This window comes from Petaurus breviceps, unplaced genomic scaffold, assembly GCF_028583685.1.
Source record: "Petaurus breviceps papuanus isolate PSGF00001 unplaced genomic scaffold, PetGlider_PUasm1.0 118, whole genome shotgun sequence".
Taxonomy (NCBI): domain Eukaryota; kingdom Metazoa; phylum Chordata; class Mammalia; order Diprotodontia; family Petauridae; genus Petaurus; species Petaurus breviceps.
In genome coordinates, this window is record NW_027185616.1 from 19,697,086 (window position 1) to 19,721,962 (window position 24,877).

Genomic DNA, 24,877 nt, shown 5'->3' on the forward strand with positions numbered 1-24,877 from the left:
AACCCAGAGTTTGTTAATCCCACCTGTGGGATGGACTTTTTGATGTGAAAAGAAAGTCCTGACTGGGAGGAGCTGGTGACGTAGATTTGGAGAGACACTAGAGAGAGGCGGAAGTTCTTTTTTTTGGAAGCAGCACCTCGTGGAGAGAGACTAAGAGATTGCTGGTGGCCGCTTTGAATTGCCCTGGACTTTTGAGACCTGCCCCCTGAGCTGCCAAGGACTGAGGAGACATGGCTGTTTTGCTGGTACTTTGTCTATCTGTTTTGATGTTATTTTGCCAGATTTGTCCACTGGTGAAAGACTGTCCTGTTGAAGAAGTCCTGGAACCTGGCATTTGGTTAAGAAGGCCTGAGACTGTCCTGCAGACAGAGAGTGAATACTGTCCACTGGTGAGGGACAGTACTGTTGTTGCAGGGGTCTGGAGACTGTCCGGCAGACAGAATGAATACTGTCCACTGGTGAAGGACAGTGCTGTTGTTGCAGGGGTCTGGGAGCCTTTCTGTTGGTTCAGAATCCCTGAAGAAGGATTTTCTTGTTGTATGTTTACAGAAATCCTGGGAGAGGGCTTTGCTAATGTGTTCAGGGGTTCTAGGACTGTTCTACAGACAGAGGATAAATTCATGAAGGGACTGGCAATGTATCTTATGGCCTTGCTAAGCCTTGTCTCTCCAGGAACTAAGATTGCTGAGAACTTGCCTCGTGTCAAGATGAAGAAAAGACCTCCATTTGGGTATTAAGTGCTGTGTTTAAACTTGATGTAACTCTGGGGTAGATTCAATTGTGATCCAGGGGTGGGGAACTTTTGACCTTTTTGTGTTCTATGGTTGAGCAAATGAATGTATTTTACTTATGTTTGGAAACTAATCTCCATTTGAGAAGAGGGGCTTTGTGGTGGACTTAATTAAGGTATAGCCTAGGGGTGGAGAAGTATTTGGAACAGAGACTTTGTAATTGATTGAATGATTGGAAAGTCCTGGGGTGGGGTAGGCCTTGGAGATGATTTAATCACACTTAGTAAATGCTGTATTTTGAATGATGTCATGTTTTGATCTTCTCTGTTCTGGGTTTGTTACTGAATAAAATAGAGAGCACCTATGCTGGTATTTTGAACCTGGGAAGTTGCCTTTCCTTGGCATTACATTACAGACACATATTGTGTGACCCTGGGCATGCTCAGGAAGTCCCAGATTCTCAGGCAATGCTTCAATAATATAAGTCACAGAATACTTGCCTATCAGAAATGATGGAATTTATTCATAGAGAAATTCTCTATATCAATGAAATAAAATTTGGTCAGGCCTGTGATTATATTAGTGTAAAGCAAGTCTACCAATGCAAATTGGTACTTGATGCAACTTACAGTCTTAAGGAGTCCTTGGGATGCTGAGATATTAAGTGATGCGCCTCGGGCTATGCATTCCATCAGTTTGTGTGTTTCAAAAGGGAAGGGAAATTGAATTCTGTTCCTCCTGATTCTGAGCCTGACTCTCTTTCCTATACATTATACACACATGCACACACACACTCACATATATACATACACAATTATATGTAAATATTTATATTTTATATGTGTGTATATGTATGTATATAAATATACACACATACATATATGTATATATATGTATATATATAGCATAGCTATCTATACATTTTAGTTATACTTAAGTCATTTTAGTCGTGTCCAACTTTTTGTGACCCCATTTGGGACTTTCATGGCAAAGATACTGGAGTGGTTTGCCATTTCCTTCTACACTCATTTGACAGACGAGGATATTGAGACAAAGTTAAATGACTTGCCCAGGGTCACACAGCTAGTGAGTGTCTGAGGCCAGATTTGAACTCAGGAAGATGAGTCTTCCTCACTCCAGGCCTGGCACTCTATTCACTGTGCTACTTATCTGTCCTTATATGCTTGTGTGCACCCACACATGTGTGCATGTATATGAATGAATATGTATGTATGTGCCTGTATATACATATGCATACATATGAATATGTATATATAGAGGTATATTTCTAATTTGAAAGCTGGAAAGACAGGGGTCATTATGTTAAGTACAAGTGTTATTAGGGAAGCTGGGAGTATAGTTGAGCGTAGAGTTCTTCTCCAAATGTGCCGCTTTGATGATGACATTAGCCTATGCTCTTGCAGTAGATGAATATAAACCAGAGGTAATAAAATGACAAGTTTGTACATGACATTGGACTGAAACTATCTCCGAATGTAAGCTCTCTGAGGACAAGGAATCACTCACTTTTGGATTTGCGTTTTCTGTGCTTTGAGCAGTGCCTGGCGCCCGGTAAGAGCTTTATAAAAGCTTATTTATTCATTTGGAGCGCCACATTTTAAGGAGGACACAAATAGGCCAAAGAGCATGCAGAGGTCTGTCAGGAAGGGGAAGGGAAACCAATTTGGAATACCATGAAAAGAAACTAGGTGTGTTCCTATGGAAAACTTTAAGAGGAATATAATAACTATTTTCAAGAATGTGAAAGGCCGTCATATGGAAGAGGGATTTGCTTTGGTACTTTGGGCTTCTGAGAGCAAAGCAATTAGTGAAAATTTCATTGCGTAAGATTTCAGTTTGGTATAAGGAAAAGATCTGGGAGATAGTGTAAAAAAAGATTCTTGACTGAGTTCACGGCCTCGAAAGCCTCCTGTCCATTATGGTCACTAAATTTTTTATCAGTCTATTTCACACCTAGAGTCAGGAGGTCCTGAGTTCAAATCTGACCTCAGACACTTAACACAATAGCCATGTGACCTTGGACAAGTCACCTAAACCCAATTGCCCCGCCTTCCCCCCTGCAAAAAAAATTTTTTTAAATTCTTTGATAAAATTGTAAAGTTGCAAGTGATCTGAGAGATCATCTAATCTGACCCTCTCATTTTATAGGAAACTAAGGCCCAGAGAGACTATGCAAAGGAGCCAAGGACCTCTAACTAATTGGCGCATGAGTATGGGCTAGAATTCAGGTCTTGTGACTTCTGACTCAGTTCTCTTTCCTCTGCCCCATACAGCATCCCATGTCTGTAAAACTGCTAATGTAGAGAACGTGGTTGATCCTTACTGGCTTCATAGAAAGCACGATTTAAGTCGTGTGTCTCCTGTCTTTTTAGCAGCTGGAAAAACCCGCCAGAAACTTCCGCTGAGTGACCTTCTTTGAATGGTTTTTCTAGATCAGCACAGTTGATTAAAGTCTTCAAGAGTTATTTAGGCAAACAGGCTAGGAGAAGTCATGATCCTGTGGCTGGCTAGAGAATGAGTCACCTCCCTGAGGAAGGCCCATGAGTCCATTCTTCTCTACCACCAAGTCTGAACAAAAAAGAACAGGCCTAGTTCATACCAATTGCCTCGAAGTATTCTCTTCCAAACAAGAAAGTTATTTATGTTCAGCATTCTAAGATACTTTTTCATGGCACCTTAGTGTAGGTGAAGATGGGAAACTATTTACATTTTTTAAAATCAGACAAACCCAGAATTTCTGAATCTGAGTTTTAGCAGTGATGACTTGATCCATTAGCAATGTGTGTGGTGTTTCATTAATCTTCTGAGTTTGGGATTACACTTCATCATTACTATTTGGAGAAAATTCCTTGGAGGTAATTGGGAATTATAGATTTTTTTTTATTGTCAAGACATGCATGAGAGTACTGTTTTAGCTAAAAGAAGACAAATGTTTACAAAGAACAATGGGGATGTTTATGGATAAAACAAATCCCAGTGTTGACAAATGGCAGAGGAGAAACTAGTAGAATTTTTAACTAAACATAATCTTTTTTTTATACTGACTTCTAGGTATGGAAATTTTAAGCCAAGACAAAAAGGAGCATCTATATTCAGGGACACAGTTCTGATTATAATAAAGAATATTCCTGGGGCAGCCAGTGAGTAAGAGCCCCGGCTCCAGTGTTGGGATGACCTGGGGATCAAATCTGGGCTCAGATACTCAGCACCACACCCAGAAATAACTGGCCGTGTAACCTTGAGCAAGTTACTTAACCCCGATTGCTTAAAAAAAAAAGAATATTCTGTCAGAGGAAGTTTTATTTCTCATTACTTAGATAGTGATAGATAAAATATTTGTTAATCACTTAGTATATGTCAGGCATAATACTAAGTTCTGAGAATACAAAGAGAAACCAAAAAAAAAAAAACCCTGCCCTCAAGGAGTTTACATGTTATGAAGGAAGACAATAAAGAAGAGAACTGAAAAGGAAAGAGGGTAGAGAAGTCATGCTAGAGAGTCCAGTTCATGGCAGGGAGAGGAATGAACATGACTGGCTTGGACATTTCCCCAAAATGGAGGTTTCAGAAGGAACTCACCAATCAGAGAAGAGTATCACAGGGATGGAGGGAACTTCCAGGGTGAGAAAGCTGTAGGGAGAGGGGCGTTTTCCTAGGTGAGAATGCTGTTGGAATAGCAGAAAAGTCTAGAGAGCCAAGAGCAGAGCCAGCTTCAAGAATATGAATCAGCTTTCTTTATAACTCTTCTACGTAGATCAGTATTCAGTCAGTATTTGGTTAGAAAAGAAATCAGAAATATATGGAATGCAAGTTTCAGAAAATTACACTGTCAGTGATGCAGGAACAGAGATATAAATATGCAGAACTGTGAGGTGAGCTTTAAAACTATACATACAGGGATTTCACTTGGTATTTTAATACCTATAGAGGTAGCAGATATGAGCACAAGAAACTGAAAAATAAGGCAGAACTCTTGACTATTTGAACTATGATTTAATTATTTCTCGGCTTAGTGTTTTCTCATCTTTAATTTAATTTAATCTTTTAATAATTGGCAGGGAGGGAGGGAAGAAGAGAGAGAGAGAGTAAGAGAGAGAGAGAAAGAGAGAGAGAGAGAGCTTTCTGCAACACTGACAGGAATAGTGGGACCTATAGGCATTGTAATACAGATAAAAACCTTGGCTCTTGGGTCAAAGGACTTGGGTTCAAATCGTCCTTCTGTAACTTACTATGTATGTGATATTACTATGTAGTGTAATATGTAATACTATGTAAGTATTATTTAGTTCAACCCCCTCATTTTACTGAGGAGGAAACTGAGGAGGAAGAGAGTTAAGTAACTTCCCTGGACCTCAGTTTCCTCCTCTGTAAAATGAGGGGGATGGACTAGAACTCTGAGTTTCCTTCTAGCTTTAGATCCATGAGTCTGTGAGCACATGCTGTCTCCAACACTTCAAGTGATTCCAGGTTTTATGACAGCCTAGCTATAAAATGACCCTCTTCTCACCATGTTCCTTCCTTGTGGTAAGAAATTCAGTTGTCCCTCTTTTTTCTGATCTTCAGGGCTTTCTTTACATCCCACCTAAAATCCCACCTTCCCCATCCTAATTCCAGTAACTTCCATCTGTTAATTATTTCTTTTTTTTTTTTATATATATATATATATATATATATATATATAGCTTGCTTTGTATAGACCTGTTTGCATGTTGTTTTCTCCATTGGATTGTAAGCTCCTCGAGGGCAAAGATTGTTTTTTGCCTCATCTCTGGTGCTTAGCACAATGCCTGGAACACAGTAGGTGCTTAATAAATGTTTATTGAATTGAATTTTGCCTCTTTTTGTATCCTAGACACTTAATAAATGTTTATTGATTAATTGATCCCACTCTTTAAAAAAGTTTTGCTGATGCCTTTTTTAAAAACAATATTGCACTACTCAATTTATACCTTCACCACTTATCCACCACAGAATTTTTTCTTGTAGCAAAGTTAAACAAAGAAAACTTACATATTGACCATGTCTAATATGGTGTACTTCATTCCCTACTTGTAGTTCACTGCCTCCCACAAAGGGGAAGGAGTTTATATTTCATCCACAGGTGTCTAGAGTCAAGACTGGTCAATTCATGACTGCATCGCTCCATTGAATCTCTGCACTCGTCTGAGTTCTGGTGTCCTTTCATGTTTTCCTGTGCATTATTGTGATCATGATGAACATTGTTCTCTTAGTTCTGCTTATTTTACTTTGTATCACAGGACCAAGGATTTAGAGCTGGAAGGGACCTCAGAGTTCATAGATGTCTTTTTTTTTCCTTTTTGGAGGGGGGAAGGCAGGGTATTTGGGGTTAAGTGACACACATGGCTAGTAAGTGTTATGTGTCTGAGTTCAGATTTGAACCCAGGTCCTCCTGACTCCAGGACTGGTGCTCTATTCACTGTGCCACCTAGCCGCCCCTATGGAGGTCTTTCTTGTTACGATCTCTTTTCTGCCTCAGACCATACAACATAAGACGTAGGAAGTGCCCAAAATAAAAGTTAGCTTTTGTACCAGCCCAGTGGGCTAGCAGTATAATTAGATAGTAGGGAACACAGAGAAGATGCAATGATCTGGGGATATGATCAGTAGATGTAATTTTAAGATGTGCTCACAAGAGGGACTGGTTGCTTGAGGATCTCAAGTAGTATTTTTTACAAATCCAGTTTAATGTTTCCAAGCACCAGTTTCCCTATACCACTGCAAGTTGTTTGAAGCTCCAAGTTCTGCCTTTTGGGCTTAGATTACTTGTCAGTGAAGCAAAAACGTGGTTTGAGTACCTCATATAGACATTAAAAGGAAGGTTGTTTTTTTCCCTTTCTAAAAGTCACACCAAGATCTTCCAGAGAAAATATCTATGTAATTGCTTTGTAGTTATCAGCCCAGGCCAACTTCAGTCTGTAATGGGGATTAGACCAGCATGGTTTTTTTTCACCTTATTCTTTGACCCCATGTGAAACTTGGCAAATCTTTAACTCTTACAAGGGAAAATCTAAGCCAAGAGAAAATTTACTAGGATGTTGGCTGCACATGGTTGGGGTGTTATTTTGAAGCAGTTAAAAGCACTTCACATTTCTCTGATGCTAAATTATGACATCTTATCATACAAGTTTAGCAGCCACTAATGTTTAGATTTCCAGGTAATATAATCCAGCTGAAAGTTGTTATTGTTATTATTATTTAAGAAGCAAAGCTCATGTCTTAGGGTAGAAGAATATTTTGCTCTGGCCAATAGATAAATGTGATTTTTCAACTATAAAAGGACAGAAGGTTTTGAAGTGGTCCTGTTGGGCAGTATTTCCCAGCCTTGTTTTTTGGCAGCTAATCATGGAGCTGTACCAACGCCTTCCAAATGACTTCCATTTTTGTAGCAGTTCGAGGAGTTTGTTAGATGAGGTTAGAGTAACGTGATGATATGGTGAGTAATGCTGAGGGTCCATTGTACAGAGGCAGCCATGGGCACTGGCCTGGACGTGTCATCAGCTGCCTATTCATCAGTACTGGCAAGAACTGGACAGGTAATTCATTTTTTCTTTTGATTTAAACCACCTTGGCTAGTGCCTGTCTATTAGTTGTGTATGTGCTTTTATATCTTGCCACCAAAGCTCCCTGAGCCAACATCAAATAACATGGTAGCTATAACAAGGAGGAGAAATAGAATTGCAGCTAGGTGGAACAGATATCAAGACAGCCTTTCTGCATAGCATCAGTGAGGATGATTGGAGTATTTTCTCTCTCACATTCATTCTGTCTTCCCTCTCCCTCCCTCCCTTCCTCCTTTCCTTCTTCCTTCTTTTCCTCCCTCCCTTCTTTTTTTCTTCCTCCCTTCTCTCCCTTCCTTCTTCTTTCCCTCCTTTTCTTCCTCTTCTATCTTCATTTCTTTTCTTTTCCTTTCCTTTCCTTCCTTTTTTTCCTTCATTTCCTCTTTTTCTCTTCTCTCCTACTGTATCAGGGCTGCTTACCAGTGTCTGAGAGCATTCAAAGACATGTCCATTTTTGATGATTGATATCTTAGTCCCAAAAGCCTCAAATAGTCTCTGGACCCACATCCTCATTCTCTGAAAACCAATGACTCAGAACTTCCTGATCATCTTTTCTAAGAGACAATGTAGTAAGGAGGAAAGTGTACATACCTGGCTTCAAAACACTTCCATTCAATCATGCCTCCTTTACTCACTGTGTGATACTAGGAAGGTTAATTAAATTCTCTTAGTTTGGTTCCTCTTTTGCTAAATAGGGTAAATAATATTTATATTATCTACTACTTAGATTTTCTATCAAGAAAGTACTTAAATCTTAAAGAGATTTAAAAAAGAAAACTATTGGCCTAATAATCAAATAAACTAATGGTTATTCACTTCATCATTTGTACTTGTAGATAAAAATAATAAGTAACAATCAGGTAAATAACTGATCCCTTAGTTCCTTGAGGAAAAAAATAAATTACCCTCAATTAGATGTCTGCGTAACTGCAGTAAGTTTTCTTGTTTCTCCATTTAAAAAAATGCAAAATCATACAGCATTATTTAATACATCTATATATTTATGTGTATATATAAACATAATTCAAAAAATGACTGCCTTTCTTACCTTTCTTCTCTCTTCTTCGTATTTTTTAAATTAAAATTTATGTTTTTCAATTAACAAAAATCCATCTTCTCTTTCACCCACTTCCTCCCACCCAGGTGAGAAACAAAGAAAAATAAAACCTGTTACAAACATGTGCAGTTAAGCAAAACTAATTCCCACATAAGCCATTTTTTAAAGTCTCAATTCATATTCCGAGTCCATAACTTATTTGTCAGGATGTGGGCAGCATATTTCATCATGTGTTCTCTGGAATAGTGTTCGGTCATTATGTTGACTAGAACTCCTAAGTCTTTTAAAGTTGTTTGTCTTCACAATGTTGTTATTGTATAAATTGTTCTCCTAGTTCTGCTCACTTCACTCTGTATCAGTTGATAGAAATTTTCCTAGGTTTCTCTGAAATTACCCCTTTCATCATTTCTTACAGTTCAATAGTATTCCATCACAATCATGTACCACAGCTTGTTCAGTCATTTCCCTATTGATGAGTACCCCTTAGATGCCAATTCTTTGCTACTGCAAAAAGAGCTTATGAAATGTGTTTTCCAGGGAATTGTCCAGTATTGAAGAAATTTATTTTATAGGTCATTAATTAATAAAATGGCCCCTTTTATTTTTTTTTTTTTAAATATTGCCATATAGTTTTTTGGAACAGAAATAATGGATGTTTAGCACTTTCAAGTTTTCAAAGTGCTTTATGTATTTTATCTCATTTGAGCCAAATAATAGCAATAATAACACTTAGGACAGTGCCTGGCACACAGATGCTTAATAATGTTTATCAGCTGACTGACTCACAGTGGCCCTGTAAGGAAGGTATTTCAGGCATTACTTCCATCTCAGCTTTATAGATGAGGAAAACTGAGGCTCATAGGTTATCAAGTGATTTGTCTATGCTCCCAGTACTAAGTGTCAGAGGTGAGATTTGAACCCAGGTCAGCTCCAAGTCCAACATTCTCCCCACTATGATTCATTGCATGCAGTTCCATCCATTGAGACTCATGTTTAATTTATTCAGATACCTTCATGGAATTAATTCTATTTTTCCCCTTCTAAATAACAGGAAGATTTGTCTCCATACATGAATGCTTTACTGTGATATTATCATAGCACTTTTATGTCTTCATTACAGATAATAAATATCAAGTCATATATGTATATGTTTATATATATTGGAATGTATGTGTGTTAGCATTTTATCTGAAATGTAATTACTTTTGCAGAAATACAAATGGATATCATCAGTATTAACTCAAAGGATATAACCAGTTATTTTCACTGAGAATAAAAAATATCTGAGCTAGACTCCTTATTTTGTTTAAAGTTTGCCTTTACAAACACAGATTAGCTCTAAGCAGAGCATTTCTTTCTCCCTTAGGTTCTGATCACCTTCGTGAAAAGGATGGACTTTGGGCAGTCTTGGTTTGGCTCTCAATCATTGCAGCCCGAAAACAAAGCGTGGAGGAAATCGTTCGAGACCATTGGGCCAAATTTGGCCGTCACTACTGTTGCAGGTGAGGGTTTGATCAAGGTTGTAAATATGAACCTCAAAGAAGCATTTTAGAAAGTGGTTCTCAATCACTGCTCTGGGTGATGAGAATACTTATGGGGAAAGCTCAGGTAAGATACTAGGGGACCATCAGAAGTGGCTCTGTGAAGCATCAAACTTAAGTGACTAGCAGTACTATTCTCTGTCAACTATGGGCTTTATAGATTTTGCTTTTCTTCATTCATGTCTGACTCTTCATGACTTCATTTGGGGTTTTCTTGGCAAAGACACTGGAATGGTTAGCCATTTCCTTCTCTAGCTTATTTTAGAGATGAGGAAATTGAGGCAAACAGGGTTAAGTGACTTGCCCAGGGTCACACAGCTAGTAAGTGTCTGAGGCTAGATTAGAACTCAAGAAGATGAATCTTTCTGATTCCAAGCCCTGGGCTCTATCCACCGTATCACCCAGCTGCCGTCTTAGTGCTAACCCTCTTTTAAGCCCAAAGTCTTCCTTGTGCACAATTCTGTATGTAACACTGAGGACCCACCTCCACCTTTCTTTCCAGTTCTTCTACACTGTGTACTTCCAATCAGATTCTGCCACATAGATTAAGAGTTCTATGGAGCATGCTTTAGCTCTCGCTCTACATGCAGAGGTAGAATGACTAAACACCCATTAGATCCATTTATCAGGTCCACTTACCCTCCCAAGTTCCTAGGTTGATGGGTCCCAACTGCCATCTTCACCTGCATGGTTCTTTTTCAAGAATACCATTTTTCAGTGTTAAGTTTTTCAATACTTTAGACATTTCATAATAGAAAAGTTTCCATCTTTATAAAGAGAAAGGTCATTCTTCATATGATCCCTAATACTTGTTATCCACATAACATCTTCATGACTTCCAAGTGTGCAATTGCCTTTCACAGCTTCTCTTCAGATGAAATCATAGGTTCATGTTCTAGAACTTGAAGGGGTCTTAAAGGTCACTTAGTTCAACCCTCTCATTTAGCAGATGAGGGAACTAAGGCCCCAAAGGATTAATGCCTAGCTAAAGGTCACACTGGCAGTAAGTAGCAGAGCTGGGGCTATAGTTCAGGACTTGTGGTTCTGAATAGTCCAGGATAGAAAATCACAGCAGTGAGCACATCGCACAAAATTTGTTGTCAAAAATTAACTCCGGGTTTGGAGAAGTAGAGAAGATGGATTTATTTAAGAGATGACAACAAGTGAGAGTCATAGAAGCTTAGAGGGTGGATGGATGGCTCACAGGAAAATGCTCACTGGGCAGCTGGCTGGGCCTGGAGTCAGGAAGACTCCTCTTCTTGAGTTCAAACCCAGCCTCAGACACTTACTAACTGTGTGACCTCGGACAAGTCACTTCATCCTTTTTGCCTCAGTTTCCTCATCTGTAAAATGAACTGGAAAAGGAAGTGACAAACCACTCCAGTATCTTTGCCAAGAAAACCCCAAGTGGGTTCCCGAGGAGTCAGACATGACTAAACAGCAACAACAATCACCAAATCAATGGTGTTGATTAAGTGTTTGCTATGAATGAGTAAGGCTTTTTGCTAGGCACTATGGATACAAAAACCAATAGAAAAAGCAGTTCCCCAGGAACTTATATTTTACTGGATGTAAGCTCCTCATAAGCTCACATTCTACTAATGTAGGAAAATCTCAGATAAATTTTGGTTGTTTTTACATTGTTGAAGCCCCTAGGTGGTTCAATGGATAAAATGCTTGGCCTGGAGTCAGGAAGACCTGAATTCAAAAAAAGCTCAGACACTTATTAGCCATGTAACCCTGGGCAAGTCACTTGATCTCTGTTTGCCTTAATCCACTGGGGAAGGAAATGTCAAACTACTCCAGTGTTCTCACCAAGAAAACCCCAAGGACAGTACTGGCATGCTGTAGTCACAAAAGAGATGGACATAATTGAATGACAAAACAACACAAGTTACACTGTTGAGAGTTGCTAGAACTTGGTGCTTAATTGAGTTTCAAGTAAGTTTAAAAATAGACTTTGCTCTTTTAAATAATCTTTTTTCTGCATCTTTAAAGGTCATGTGCTGAGATAAATATCAGAGAAAAAAGTAATCCATGATCCTCCTGAGTAATATCTGAGGGACTTTGAATTCCAGTCATGCAACACTCAGTGAAAACTAAACATTGGACTGTGGGCTGTGCCTGTTCAGTCTTGAAAGTTTGAGATGCAATGGATGCCTCCAAAACTCTTATTGTGTCACTGAAATGAGAAATTCAGGGGCAGGAAAAGATTTCTTTCTTTATTTGTGGCCGGAGCCCAGGAACTTGGATTCTCACGGCTAAAGGCCCTAGGGCACACTAAACCTCATTCTACAGCACAAGCTGGTCCAACGCAACACATTCTGATCCAGTGTATTGTCTGGTCTATTGTCTAGCAAGGTCTGATTATTCCCTGCTTGATAAGGGTTTTCTATCTCCTGATTCATACAGTGACCATTTAGTCTGCTGCCAGCATCGGGAAGAAATTGTGTTATGAATAATGTATTTATAACAAATATTTTTTTTTATACCAAGGGCCAATGCTCTAATCAATATCACACAGGGACATTTCCAGTCTGTATATGAAGATGTACTAAGATACTAAATTCTTGCCAAACAAAACATCGTGTGCATTATTCAAAGGAAAAGAAAGGGGGAAGTAGGTTCAAACACCAGGTTAATTTTACCCTTCACCTCAACCAATGACTAGTTGAAGATTTGTTGGGGAAGTAAGCTGACTGCCATACCTTTTTGCCTTTTGGGAGGGTTATAAAACAATTAAATGATGCTGTGCTGTTTTATTAAGGTGAACTGTGAGGGTATCTTGCCTCTGTCACTTTCTATTTGTGTGACCTTGGGCAAGTGAACTCAAGGGACCTGGGTTTAAAAACCTTGCTCTGTCACTTATTGCCTGGGTAAACTTGGGAAAATCTCTTAACCTCTCCGAGTCACAGATTTTTTTTTTGGAGGGGGGAAGGCAAGGCAATTGAGGTTAAATGACTTACCCAAAGTCACACAGCTAATAAGTGTGTTGTGTCTGAGGTTGGATTTGAACTCAGGTCCTCCCGACTCCAGGACTGTTGCTCTATTCACTGCACCACCTAGCTGCCCCATCTCAGTTTCTTAATCTGCAGAACAAGGGACTAGATGGACGAGATGACCCTTGAAGTCCCTTCTAGATCCAAATCTATGATTCTAAAATTCCAAGTTAATCTCTTTGGGTCCTATTTTATTCATCTATAAGAATGAAGGGGTGAGATCACATGACTTCTAAGGTACCATCCAGTTCTAAATCTGTGATCCAGTGATCTTGTATAAACTAAATTGCAGAAATATGTGAGTTGAAACATCCAGTTTGAGAAGTCTAAAGGGTGATCTATGTCTGCAGCTCAGGAGAGAAGCTAGGACTGAATATATCAATCATCTACATAGTGGTGATAATTGAACTTAGGCGAAGTGTGAGATCAGTAAGTGAAATAGCAAAGAGTAGAGAGAAAAAAGATGCCCAAGACAGAGCCTTGGAAGCTACCTACAATTGTGAGAAGGAGCAGTCAGGCATGGGAGAACCAGGAGACAGCAGTATCATGAAAACCCAGGAAGGATAAAGTATCTTGGAAGAAAAGGTGATCAATTTGTCAAATGCTGCAGAGAAGTCAAGAAGCATCAGAACTGAGAAAAGGCCTTTGGTTTTGGCAAGTAAGAGATCATTGATAATTTTTGGAGAGTTGTAGAGGGGAAAGTGCACTGGATTTGGAATTAGAGGACCTGGGATCAAATCTTGGCTTAGATAACTTGATAGAACATTTATTAAACACTTACTATGCTCCGCTAAGTGCTAGAGATACAAGTACAAGATACAAGATACAGTTCCTGCCCTCAAGGAGTTTACATTCTAATTTACTACCTGTGTGACTTTGGGCAACCCACTTATAATTCTCTGGGCTTCAGTTTTCTCATCTGTAAAATGGGAAGGTTGGACTAGAGAATCTCTAAGGTTCCTATCAGCTCCTAATCTATTGTCCTGGGAACCTCAGCAACAACTAGCCAAGACTTCAGGCATTTGGTTCTTTCTGGCTGCTTCATATGTATGTACAACCTCCCTCTTTGGGCAATTCCTCTCCAAGACCCTGAAATAAGATCATTTGCTTGTGTCCACAGTACTTCCTGTAGAGCACAGGTGTTTTTCCAAGGCCTTCCATGTGTTTTCTGGTTTGGCCAGATCTTCCTGGCATCCTGGACTAGAGGACACAGCCAGGTTGATATGGCTGCAGGGTACTCAGAAAGGACATTCTGTAGAGTCACTATTTCCAAATTGGGTTTCTGGGAAGACATAACACCATTTCAAATGTTCTATTTGTATTGTGTGAGGACTTTTATGAAGTTTATTATAAGAAAGTGCTTATTTTCTGAAAGTTTTTCCTGGGTACGACAACTGCAGAAAGTGGCTATTGATTGCTAAGGATAGAATTATGATCTCCATCTCCCCACTTTAATGAGACGTTTTTCAGCTCAGTATATTGCCTGGAAGGAGTGGTAAAAGATCAGATGACCTTAGAAGTTCTTTCCAACCTTCTGGTTCTATGATTATTCTCACTGGGTCTCTCTCTTCATACCAGGTTTGATTATGAGGGACTAGAGCCAAAAATGACATATTACATCATGCGAGACTTGGAGGCCTTGGTCACTGACAAGTCATTTACTGGCCAGCAGTTTGCTGTGGGGAGTCATGTCTACAGTGTGGAAAAAACAGACAGCTTTGAATATGTGGACCCTGTGGACGGCACCGTGACCAAAAAACAGGTACTGGATGGGAGTCAAGGCTTTTGAGAATGTTGGGGAATAAAGTGCACTCAAATTGACAACCACTTCCTTTTAAGGGAGACTTCAATTCTGCAATTCAATTCAATAGATATTATGTATCTGCTGGGTGTTTGGGAGAGATGCAAAGTTCAGATAATGTGGTCCCTGTTTTCATGGAGTTTATTGTGTAATGGGATAGAATGCATTCTCAAATAAACATAATCAATCAATATTAAGTATCTATTATGTACCAGACACTGTACTAGGTGCTGGGGACAAGAAGATAGAAACAAAAGAAACAATTCCTTCAAGGAAACTAACAATCTATTGAGGGAGATGACGTGTATATACATAAGGATATGCAGAACAAATATATGCAAAGTAAATATAAGGTAGTTAGTGAAGGAGATAATTAATACATAAATGCATAAGAAGATGCATGAGATCCTGATGTGAAAAGTCATTATTGACAGGAGGCACCTGGGAAGGCTTTCAGGAAGAGATTCTATTTGAGGTGCTCAAAGAGGAGTGGGTAGAATGAAGTAGAGGAGGGTAAAGGGAGAGGATGAGGTAATTGGGATAGGGTCAAAAGAGAGGCTGACAAGGATGATAATGAGTAAAAATAAGATGGAGGGAAATTCACAAATAGTAATTATAACTTTGAGTGTGAATGGGATAAACTCACCCATAAAAGGGAAACAGGTAGTAGAATGGATTAAAAATCAGAATCCAACAACATAATGTTTACAAGAAACACATTTAAGAATGAGAGATACCCATAGAGTTATTTGAGATATAATTTAAAGGATGGGTAGGAATTCTGTGTGAGAAAAAGTAGTATAAGGGCCTGGTGGGATAGAATAAGCAAAGGTACTTTGGTAGCTAAGTAGGGCAGTGGATAGAGTTCTGGAGCTACAAATGGGAAGACCTAAGTTCAAATTCTACCTTAGAAACTTCCTCACTATGTGACCCTGGGTATGTCATTTAACTTCTCTCTGCCTCAGTTTCTCCATTTGTAAAATGAGGATAATAATAAAAGCTCCTGTCTCCCAGGATTGAGGTGAGGGCAAAATGAGATAATATTTGCATAATAATAGTTGCATAATATTTGCATAATAAATACAGCCAGAGCTGTATAAATGCTAGTGATGATGATGATGATGATAGGAGGGCATTAAGCAAGTACAGAAGAAATGAGTCATTTGAGTTGGTTTGAGTTAGTGAAGGGGGGCAATATGAGCTGAGGATGGGAAGGTAGGATACTACCAGGCTAGGGAGGACCAGCCTGTGGAAGTGAACCTCATTCAGTAGGAAACAGGGAACATTTGAAGGTTTTTGTTTTTTAGCATTAGAGTGACATGATCAGCTCCACACATACAAAATATGTGTCTGGAAAGAGTGGAAAAGATGTAGGGGTGAGGGGGGGGGAGAAAGAGGAAGGGTTACAGTGAAGTGACCTGTTAGGAGACTAATAGTCCAGACAGGCAGTAAAGGGGCAAGGTGTCCATGCCAAGGCCCAACGTGGTGGCAGTGATAATTGAGGAGAGATGGGAGGAAGAATGACTGAGGAGGAAAAATTGAGAGGATTAGGTAATTAGTTGGATCTGAGGGATGAAGGAGAGGGCAGGGTTACAGATTCCATTAATAATAGCTAAAGAATTATTTAAAAAATACTAATAGCTAGTATTTATTTTTGTAACACAAATATTATATTTTAGGGCTTGCAGAGTCTTGTCCTCCCAATAACCTTATGAAATGGCCATAGTGAATAATAGTGAAGCCATTATTGTCCCCATTTTATGGATTAGGAAACTGAAGTTGAGAATAGTTAAATAAATCACTTTCCCAGAATTACAGAGCTAAGTATCTGAGGCAGGATTTGAACTCCTATCTTTTTGTTGAGAGGTCACACAGGCAGTTTTACTGCCTGAAATAGGAATGTGCACTACGTCTATGAAAAGGCCCCATGCTACCTTAGAAAACATAGTTAGAGAGTTGCATGACCACTCTTCTATTTTCTACTTATTGTACTTTATCCTAAGATCTTAGGTCCAGAGCTGGAAAGTACCTCAGAGCCCGTAGTAACAGACAGTATTTATATAATAGTTCAGTATTTGCAAAGCATTTTCAACATATTACCTCATTTGGTCTTCATAACAACCCTGCTATTATTATCTCCATTTTAGAGATAAGAAAACTGAGGAAGAGGGAGGCTAAGTGACATGCCCAGGGTCAAGCAGCTGGTAAGTTTCTGAGGCAGGATTTGAATTTGAGCTGGAAGGAGCCTCAGAGATGATAAGAATGCTGTTGTCATTCAGCCATTTTCAGTCATGTCTGACTCTTTGTGACCCCATTTGGGGTTTTCTTGGCAGAGATACTGGAGTGATTTGCCATTTCCTTCTCCAGCTCATTTTACAGATGAGGAAACTGGGTCAAGTGACTTGCCCAGGGTCACACAACTAGTATATGTCTAAGGCCAGATTTGAACCCAGGAAGATGATTCTTCCTGACTTCAGACCTGGCACTCTATCCACTATGCTACCTAGCTGCCTATGTGATGATAATAATAGCTATGTATTAATGCCTTCCATATATTCTCTCCTTTGATCCTCACAAAAACATCAGGTGGCAGGTACTTTTATTATCCCCATTTAAGAGATGAAAAAACTGAGGCAGACAGAGGTTAAGTGATATGTCCAAGGTCAAACAGTAAGTTTCTAAGGCAAGATTTGAACTCATGTCTCCCTGGCTCCAAGTCTAGAACTTTATCTACTAGGCCACCCCCTTCTTTTACAGAAGAGGAAACTGAGGTTCAAGCTAGTTAAAGGACTTAAGGTCACTGAGATAGTGTCAGAAGTGGAATTTGAACTTAGTCCTTTGATTCTAGAGTCAATGTTTTTTCCCCTGTACCAGACCCTGGATCTCATCCCACACAACTGTTACCAAAGCTTTGTCTCTCTCCTACATTGCAAGCACAAGCTCAGATCAGGTGACAAAAGTGTCACAAAATCCTTTAAAATCTTTTTACCATGGGAAGGCTGATGTATAGTTCCTCCATCTATTTTTTACACGATAGTGTAATTGAAATGTTATTGAAATTGAAACCATACTGATTTATGACTTTACTCCAGAACTGCAAATAAAACTTGTGGAAAGAGCTGGTTAGGGAGGCAGCAAATTTGTCTGTAGCCACCTCACTCGCTCCCATGGGCAGAAGCCCTAAGGTGTACAATGGGAGACTTATCGGGCACAGCTTCTCAAACAAGAGGCTGTCTTTGGTCAGCCTTATCAATCGTACTCCAACAACGGGTCCCAACCAGATGAGGTCCTGATTCTCAGTCCTATCTATTGACCCACAATAAGCACAACATAAATGCAAATAAACAGAGCTCTGCCCTGCAGGGAAACACCGGAAGACTGTCCCTGGCACCCAGATTCGAGAGGGGTGAGCCCTACAGGGACAATGCTGACTTACATTAGTGGACAGAGAACCTGGCTTAATGATAACTGAGATTTATTCAGGATTTCCCAGAAGTCTTAGTACCATTTAAGCTACTAGAGATTGTTGTTGTTTAGTTGACTAGTCATATCTGACTCTTTGTGACTCCATTTGGGTTTTTCCTGACAAAGATACTGGAGTGGTTTGCCATTTCCTTCTCCAGCTCATTTTATAGATGAAGAAACTGAGGCAAATAGGGTTAAGTGACTTGTCCAGGGTCATACAACTAGTAAGTGTCTAGGCCAGATTTTAACCCAGGTCCTCCTGCCTCTATCTTTGTGAGTTTAAGCAGTCTGACATCACTGAAAAATATCTGAACAACATTAACCCCCTGGCTCCAGGATCAGCAGTCCATTGTGCCACCTAGCTGCTCACTAAAGATTACACTAAGATTTTTGAGACACCTTGTAGAGTGCTTTAAAGTTTGCAAAGTACTTTACAAGGCTTATGTCATTTGATCTTCACAGCAATCCTAGGATAGAAGCTATTATTCCCATTTTGCAGATGAGGAATATAAGACTGAGGAGAGGTTGACTGATTTTGTTCAGAGTCACATAGCTAATAAGTATATGAGGAAGGCAGTCAATAAGTATTTTTTTTAAGAAGGGGGAAGGGAAGGCAAGGCAATTGGGGTTAAGTGACTTGCCCAAGGTCACACAGCTAGTAAGTGTCAAGCATCTGAGGCCAGATTTGAACTCAGGTCGTCTTGACTCTGGGGCCAGTGCTCTATTCACTGCGCCACCTATCTGGCCCAGTCTACAAGTATTTATAAAGAGCCTACTTTGTGCCAGGCACAGTGATAAGTGCTGGGGAGATAAAGGCAAAATATAGTGCCTGCTTTCTTGGAGCTCAATGCGAGAAAACATGCAAACTATGTATAAAGATTGGAAAAATGTGTGCACAGTGGGGGGAGAGAGGAAGGTTATAGAGAGCTTTGGATGCCAAGCAGAGGCTTTAATGTTTTATTCTGGAGGTGGTGGTTGGAACCATTGACATTTATTGAAGTTAAAGCAAGTTAAATGACTCATCCAAAATTACTCCCATGTCAGAGGGTAGAATCTGAACCCAGGTCCTTGACAGGGGTGGTGGTGGTGGTGACATAGTCATCTCGCTACTTTAGAAAGATCATGTTGACAGCTGAATCCAGAATGGCCTGGAATGAGCAGAGTTTTGAGGCAAAGGGGCCAATCAGAAGGGCATTGCATCTATCCAGACTTGGGGTCCTGAAGTGGGACAGGACAGCAGAAGCTTCAGAGGAAGGCGACACATACAAAAGAAACTGACACACCTGGCCATAGATTGTATGTGAGGGATGAGAGAGAGTGAGGAGATGAGGATAGCACCCAGGATGTGAGCCTGGGCAACTGAGAGGATAATGGTGCCCTCCACGGAAATAGGAAGATAGAAGAGAGGAAGGTTTGGGGAGGGGGAGAGGGGTCAGGATTTACATAGCACCTTAAGGTTTGCAGATGGTGTCTCAAGTCTTCTGGCTTGGTGGCCATGGTGGTGCTTGAATTCTTGAGTCACCCATTTTTTTCACCCTTTCAGTCAAGGAACCTACAACATCTCTCTCTACGCAATGATTTGTGAAACTGGGGCAAGAGGCCAGTCAAATGACCAAGTCTGAAGCCAGGCCCAGGTTGCCTTCTATGAGCTCCTAGCTTGGGGCTGCCATCTACTGCTTTCCTTCCCTTGTAGCATGCCTGGGCGTTCCTGATTCCCTGCCAGCTCAATGTGATAGCCAATATCTCTGTGTGATCCTCATGAGAGGTGGAGACAGCCTTACCCACCCCTCACCCCTGGCAAGTGGAATATTGCTTCATTTCATCAGGCACCCTCTAGACCCTACCAAACGGAGGGAAGGACCAGTTAGGAGTCTGACAGCTGTGCCTTATTGACACTTGTAAACCGTGTAGGAACCAACTGAAAATATTACACTGTAATTTTCTTTTCTTCTTTTCTTTTTTTTTTTTGGAGGGCAATTGGGGTTAAGTGACTTGCCCAAAGTCACACAGCTAGTTTTTGTGTTAACTGTCAGAGGTCAGATTTGAACTCAGGTCCTCCTGACTCCAGGGCTGGTGCTCTATTCACTGTGCCACCTAGCCACCCCTACACTGAGTTTTGTTTATTTATTGGACATGCTTATCACTGAACTGCCTGTGGGATCATTTTTAGGCTTTCTCTACAAACAAGACCATTTTTTCCATCCTTCTATAGATTAAGAAAAGTTCACTCTGAACTCTCAGAGTTCCAATCTTTACTGTCCATTTGTCATAAGCAGAATGGATGAAAGCAAATGAATTATTGTGGATTCCAGGTCTTTCAGGAAAACTAAAGGATGCAGTCATTGTCACTGTAATTTTTTAGCTTATCTTGTTTCTTAATATATATCCATGTGATTCTTCTCAGTTTTGAGTTTCAAGAAGAAGGCTGATCTATGGTCTATTTCTTGTTCTTCCTTTTTGTCAGTTGAATTCTATGAAAGACAATTCTCTTTCATAATGCTTTTTCTTTCTATAGATCCTTCTATCACCTGAACAACTAAGTTCATCTTTACCTATATTTCTGTTCTTTTGGTTGCATACTAGCATCTCTATGATGACTTAAGGAGATTGGATGGAATTATCTTTTGAAATAATACCAATAGGGGAGAAACGTTCAGTTATATTGTCAGGGTAAGAATCTGATAATTGAAGCATGTAGCTGCTTTATTTGTCCTTTGTGCTGAGTCCAGGTAAGCCTCTTTTAATTTTTTTTTTACTTTTACACCCCAATTCTAAAAGTAATATTTATTTTACAATTAATATTTATACCCCAATTTACCATTATCCTAAATTTTCTTTTTTCCATCATTTAAAGCAGAATTTCTTCTTCCTTTTCACTCTGGGTCTTCAATCCAACTTTAGGTAGCTTTATTTTGCCTCTGTACAAGAGTCAAAAAGGAGAAGTAGCATCCTTGCAGTATTTCTAAAATCACATGTGGTTTTAGTTCCCTGAGGAAATAAAGTGCTTCATAAACTTTAATGTACTAGAAAATATTAGTTGTAATGATCATGGTGGAAACTTGAAAACTTTCCTTGAAGGAATTAATCTTTTAAAATTTTATTATTTATTTTTAACATTTAAAAAAGTTTTGAGTTCCAAATTCCCTCTGTCCCCTTAGCTACTCCCCTACCTGTTGAGAAGGCAAGCAATAGTATATCAATTACACAAGTGAAGTCATGCAAAACATATGTCTGTAATAGCCATGTTGCAAAAAAAAAGCAAGAAAAAGAAAGAAAGTAAAACATTCCACCTCAGTTTGCATTCAGAATTCATCAGTTTTCTCTCTGGAGGTGGATAGCATTTTTCATGATTTTTTTTCATGATTTCATCATGATTCCTAATAAGAGTAGCTAAGTCTTTTCACAGTTGGTCATTATAACACACTGCTGCACTGTGTGCAATGTTCTTCCTAGTTCTTTTCACTTTACTGTGCATCAATTCATATAGGTCTTTCCAGATTTTTCTGAAATCATCCCCTTCATCATTTTTATAGTATGACACAGTATAATAGTATTCCATCACAATTATATACCACAACTTGGTCAGTCATTCCTCAATTTCTACTTCTTTGCCACCACAATATGCATATAGATCCTTTTTCTTTTAAAAATCTCATTGGGATTCAGATCTAGTAGTGGTATTTCTGGGTCAAAGGATATGCACAGTTTTATTTCTCTTGGGCATAGTTTCAAATTGCTCTCCAGAGTGGTTGGATCAGTTTATAATTCCACCAACAGCGCATTGGTATCCCAATTTTTCCAGATCCCCTCCAATATTATTTTCTTTTTCTGTCATATTAGTCAATCTGATAGGTATGAGGTAGTACCTCAGGGTTGTTTTAATTTGCATTTCTCTAAACAGTAGTGATTTGGAACATTTTTTTCAGATGGCTATAGATAGCTTTGATTTCTTTCTCAGGAAACTGCCTGTTCATTTTCTTTGACCATTTATCAATTGGGAAATGACTGGTATTCTTACAAATAGACTAGTTCTCTACATATTTGAGAAATGAGGCCTTTATCAGAGACAATTGCTATAAAAAATTTTTCTTTCAGTTTCCCGCTTTCCTTCTTGTTTTGGTTACATTGATTTTGTTTTTACAAAAACCCCTTAATTTTATGTAATCAAAATTATCTTTTATATTTCCTATGATCCTTTCTATCCCTTGTTTGGTGATAAACACTTATCTATAGATCTGACAGGTAAAATTTTCCCTGCTTCCCAAATTTTCTTATGATATTAACCTTTATGTTTCTCATTTTGAACTTATCTTGGCATATGGTATGAGATATTGGTCTATTCCCATTTTCTGCCAAACTGAGTCTCATTTTTTCCTAGCAATTTTTTGTCAGATAGTGAGTTCTTGCCCCCAAAGCTTTGATATTTGGCTTTATCAAACACTAGATTACTATAGCCAATTACTACTATCTATTGTATACCTAAGCTGATCCACACCTTTGTTTCTTATCTGGTACCAGGTGGTTTTGATGACTACTACTCTATAATATAGTTTGAAATCTGGTATTGCTAGGCCACCTTCCTTCACAGATTTTTTTATTGATTCCTTTGATATTCTTGACCTTTTGTTCTCCCAGAAGAATTTTATTATTATTTTTCTAGAGCTACAAAATAATTTTTTGGTAGTTTGATTGGTATGATGCTGAATAAGTAAATTAATTTAAGTAGAATTGTCATTTCTTATATTGACTCAGCCTAACCATGAGCAACTAATTTTCTTCAATTGTTTAGATGGGTCTTTATTGTGTGAAAAGTGTTTTATAATTGTGTTCATATATTTCCTGGATTTGTCTTGGTAGGTGGACTCCCAAGTATTTTTTATTGCTTTCAGTTATTTTAAATGGAATTTCTCTTTCTATCTCTTTCTACTGTATTTTGATGGTAATATATAGAAATGCTGATGACTTATATGAGTTTACTTTATATCCTATAACTTTGCTAAAGTTGTCAATTGTTTCAACTAGTTTATTAGTTGATTCTCTAAAGTTCTTTAAGTATAATATTATATCATCTGCAAAGAATGATAGTTCTGTTTCTTTATTGCTTATTTTTATCTCACCAATTTATTTTTCTTATCATTGATATAGTTTCATTTCTAATACAATATTGAATAATAGTAGTGATAATAGACACCCTTGCTTTATTCCTGATCTTTTTGGAAAGGCTTCTATTTTTTCCCATTGCAGATATTTCCCATTGCAAATAATGCTTGCTCTTGGTTTTAGGTATATACGGTTTATAACTGAATAAATTCCCATAGATTCTCCATGTTTTCTAGTGTTTTTAATTGGAATGGATATAGTATTTTGTCAAAAGCCTTTCATATATATATATATATATATATATATATTGAGGTAATCATATGGTTGTTGTTATTATTGTTATTGATATAGGTTTCCAAATATTGAACCAGTCCTTTATTTCTGGTATAAATCTCACCTGGTCATAGTGTTTAATCTTTATAATATATTGCTGTAATCTCCTTGCTAGTATTTTATTGAAAAAAATTTTGTATCAATATTCATTAGGGAAATTGATCTATAGTTTTTTCCTTTCTGTTTTTACTTCCCCTGGTTTAGGTATAAAAACATATTTGTGTCATAGAAAGAATTTGGTAGAACTTCTTTATTTTTTTAACCTCCCTCCCCAAGTAGTTATATAATATTGGCATTAATTGTTCCCTAATTGTTTGTTAGAATCCACTTGTAAATCTATCTGGTTGGTCATGAATGTAATTTTTATAACATTGTGGTCTGAAAAGGGTGCATTTAATATTTGTGCTTTTCTACATTTGTTTGTGAGATTTTTATGCCTTAATACATGGTCAGTTTTTGTGACGGTGCCTTGTATAGCTGTGAAAAAGATATATTCTTTTCTATTCCCATTCAATTTTCTCCAGAGATCTATTCTATCTAACTTCTCTAAAATTCTATCCAGCTCCTCAACTTTTTCTTATTTATTTTATGGTTAGATTTATCTGGTTCTAAGAGGGGAAACTTGATATCCCTTAGCAATACAGTTTTTTATATTTCCTCCTATAACTCATTTAACTTTTCCTTTGAGAATTTTGATGCTGTGCTATTTGGTGCATATATGTTTAGTGTTGTTATTACTTCATTGTCTATTGTACCTTTTAGCGAAATGTATTTCCTCTAATTGTCTCTTTTAATTAGGTCTATTTTTGCTTTTGCTTTGTCTGAGATCATGATTGCTACCTTGTATTTTTTTTTTTTACTTCAGCTGATGTATAATAGGTTCTATTCCATTCCCTTGTTTTAATTCTGTGTGTGTCAGGTGTGTTTCTTGTAATCAACAACATATTGTTGGATTCTGGTTTCTAATACATTCTGCTACCTGCTTCCATTTTATGGGTGAGTCCATCCCATTCATATTCACAGTTATGATTACTAACTGTGTATTTCCTTCTATCCTATTTTATTCTGTTTATCATTCTCTCTCTTTACCCTATCCCTCCTCAAAAGCTGATCACTGCCTACTTTAATCCACCCCCCTTTTTTTAGCACTGCTTCTTTTCTCTTATCCTCTTCCACTCCTATTTCCCTGATGGATAAAATAGATTTCTATAACCAACTGAGTATGTCTATATAGTCTTCCCTTTTAGTACC

The 24,877-nt window shown here is 38.4% G+C and overlaps 1 protein-coding gene across 1 annotated transcript in view; it reads left to right on the plus strand.

The window, feature by feature from the left end:
• Nucleotides 1–24,877, plus strand: part of PGM5 (phosphoglucomutase 5) — a 221,670-nt gene that overhangs the window by 137,482 nt on the left and 59,311 nt on the right. The window contains exons 8-9 of the mRNA XM_069086900.1: nt 9,754–9,889; nt 14,506–14,689. Of these exons, the coding sequence (XP_068943001.1) occupies nt 9,754–9,889; nt 14,506–14,689 (320 nt within the window). The remainder of the gene's footprint in view (nt 1–9,753; nt 9,890–14,505; nt 14,690–24,877) is intronic.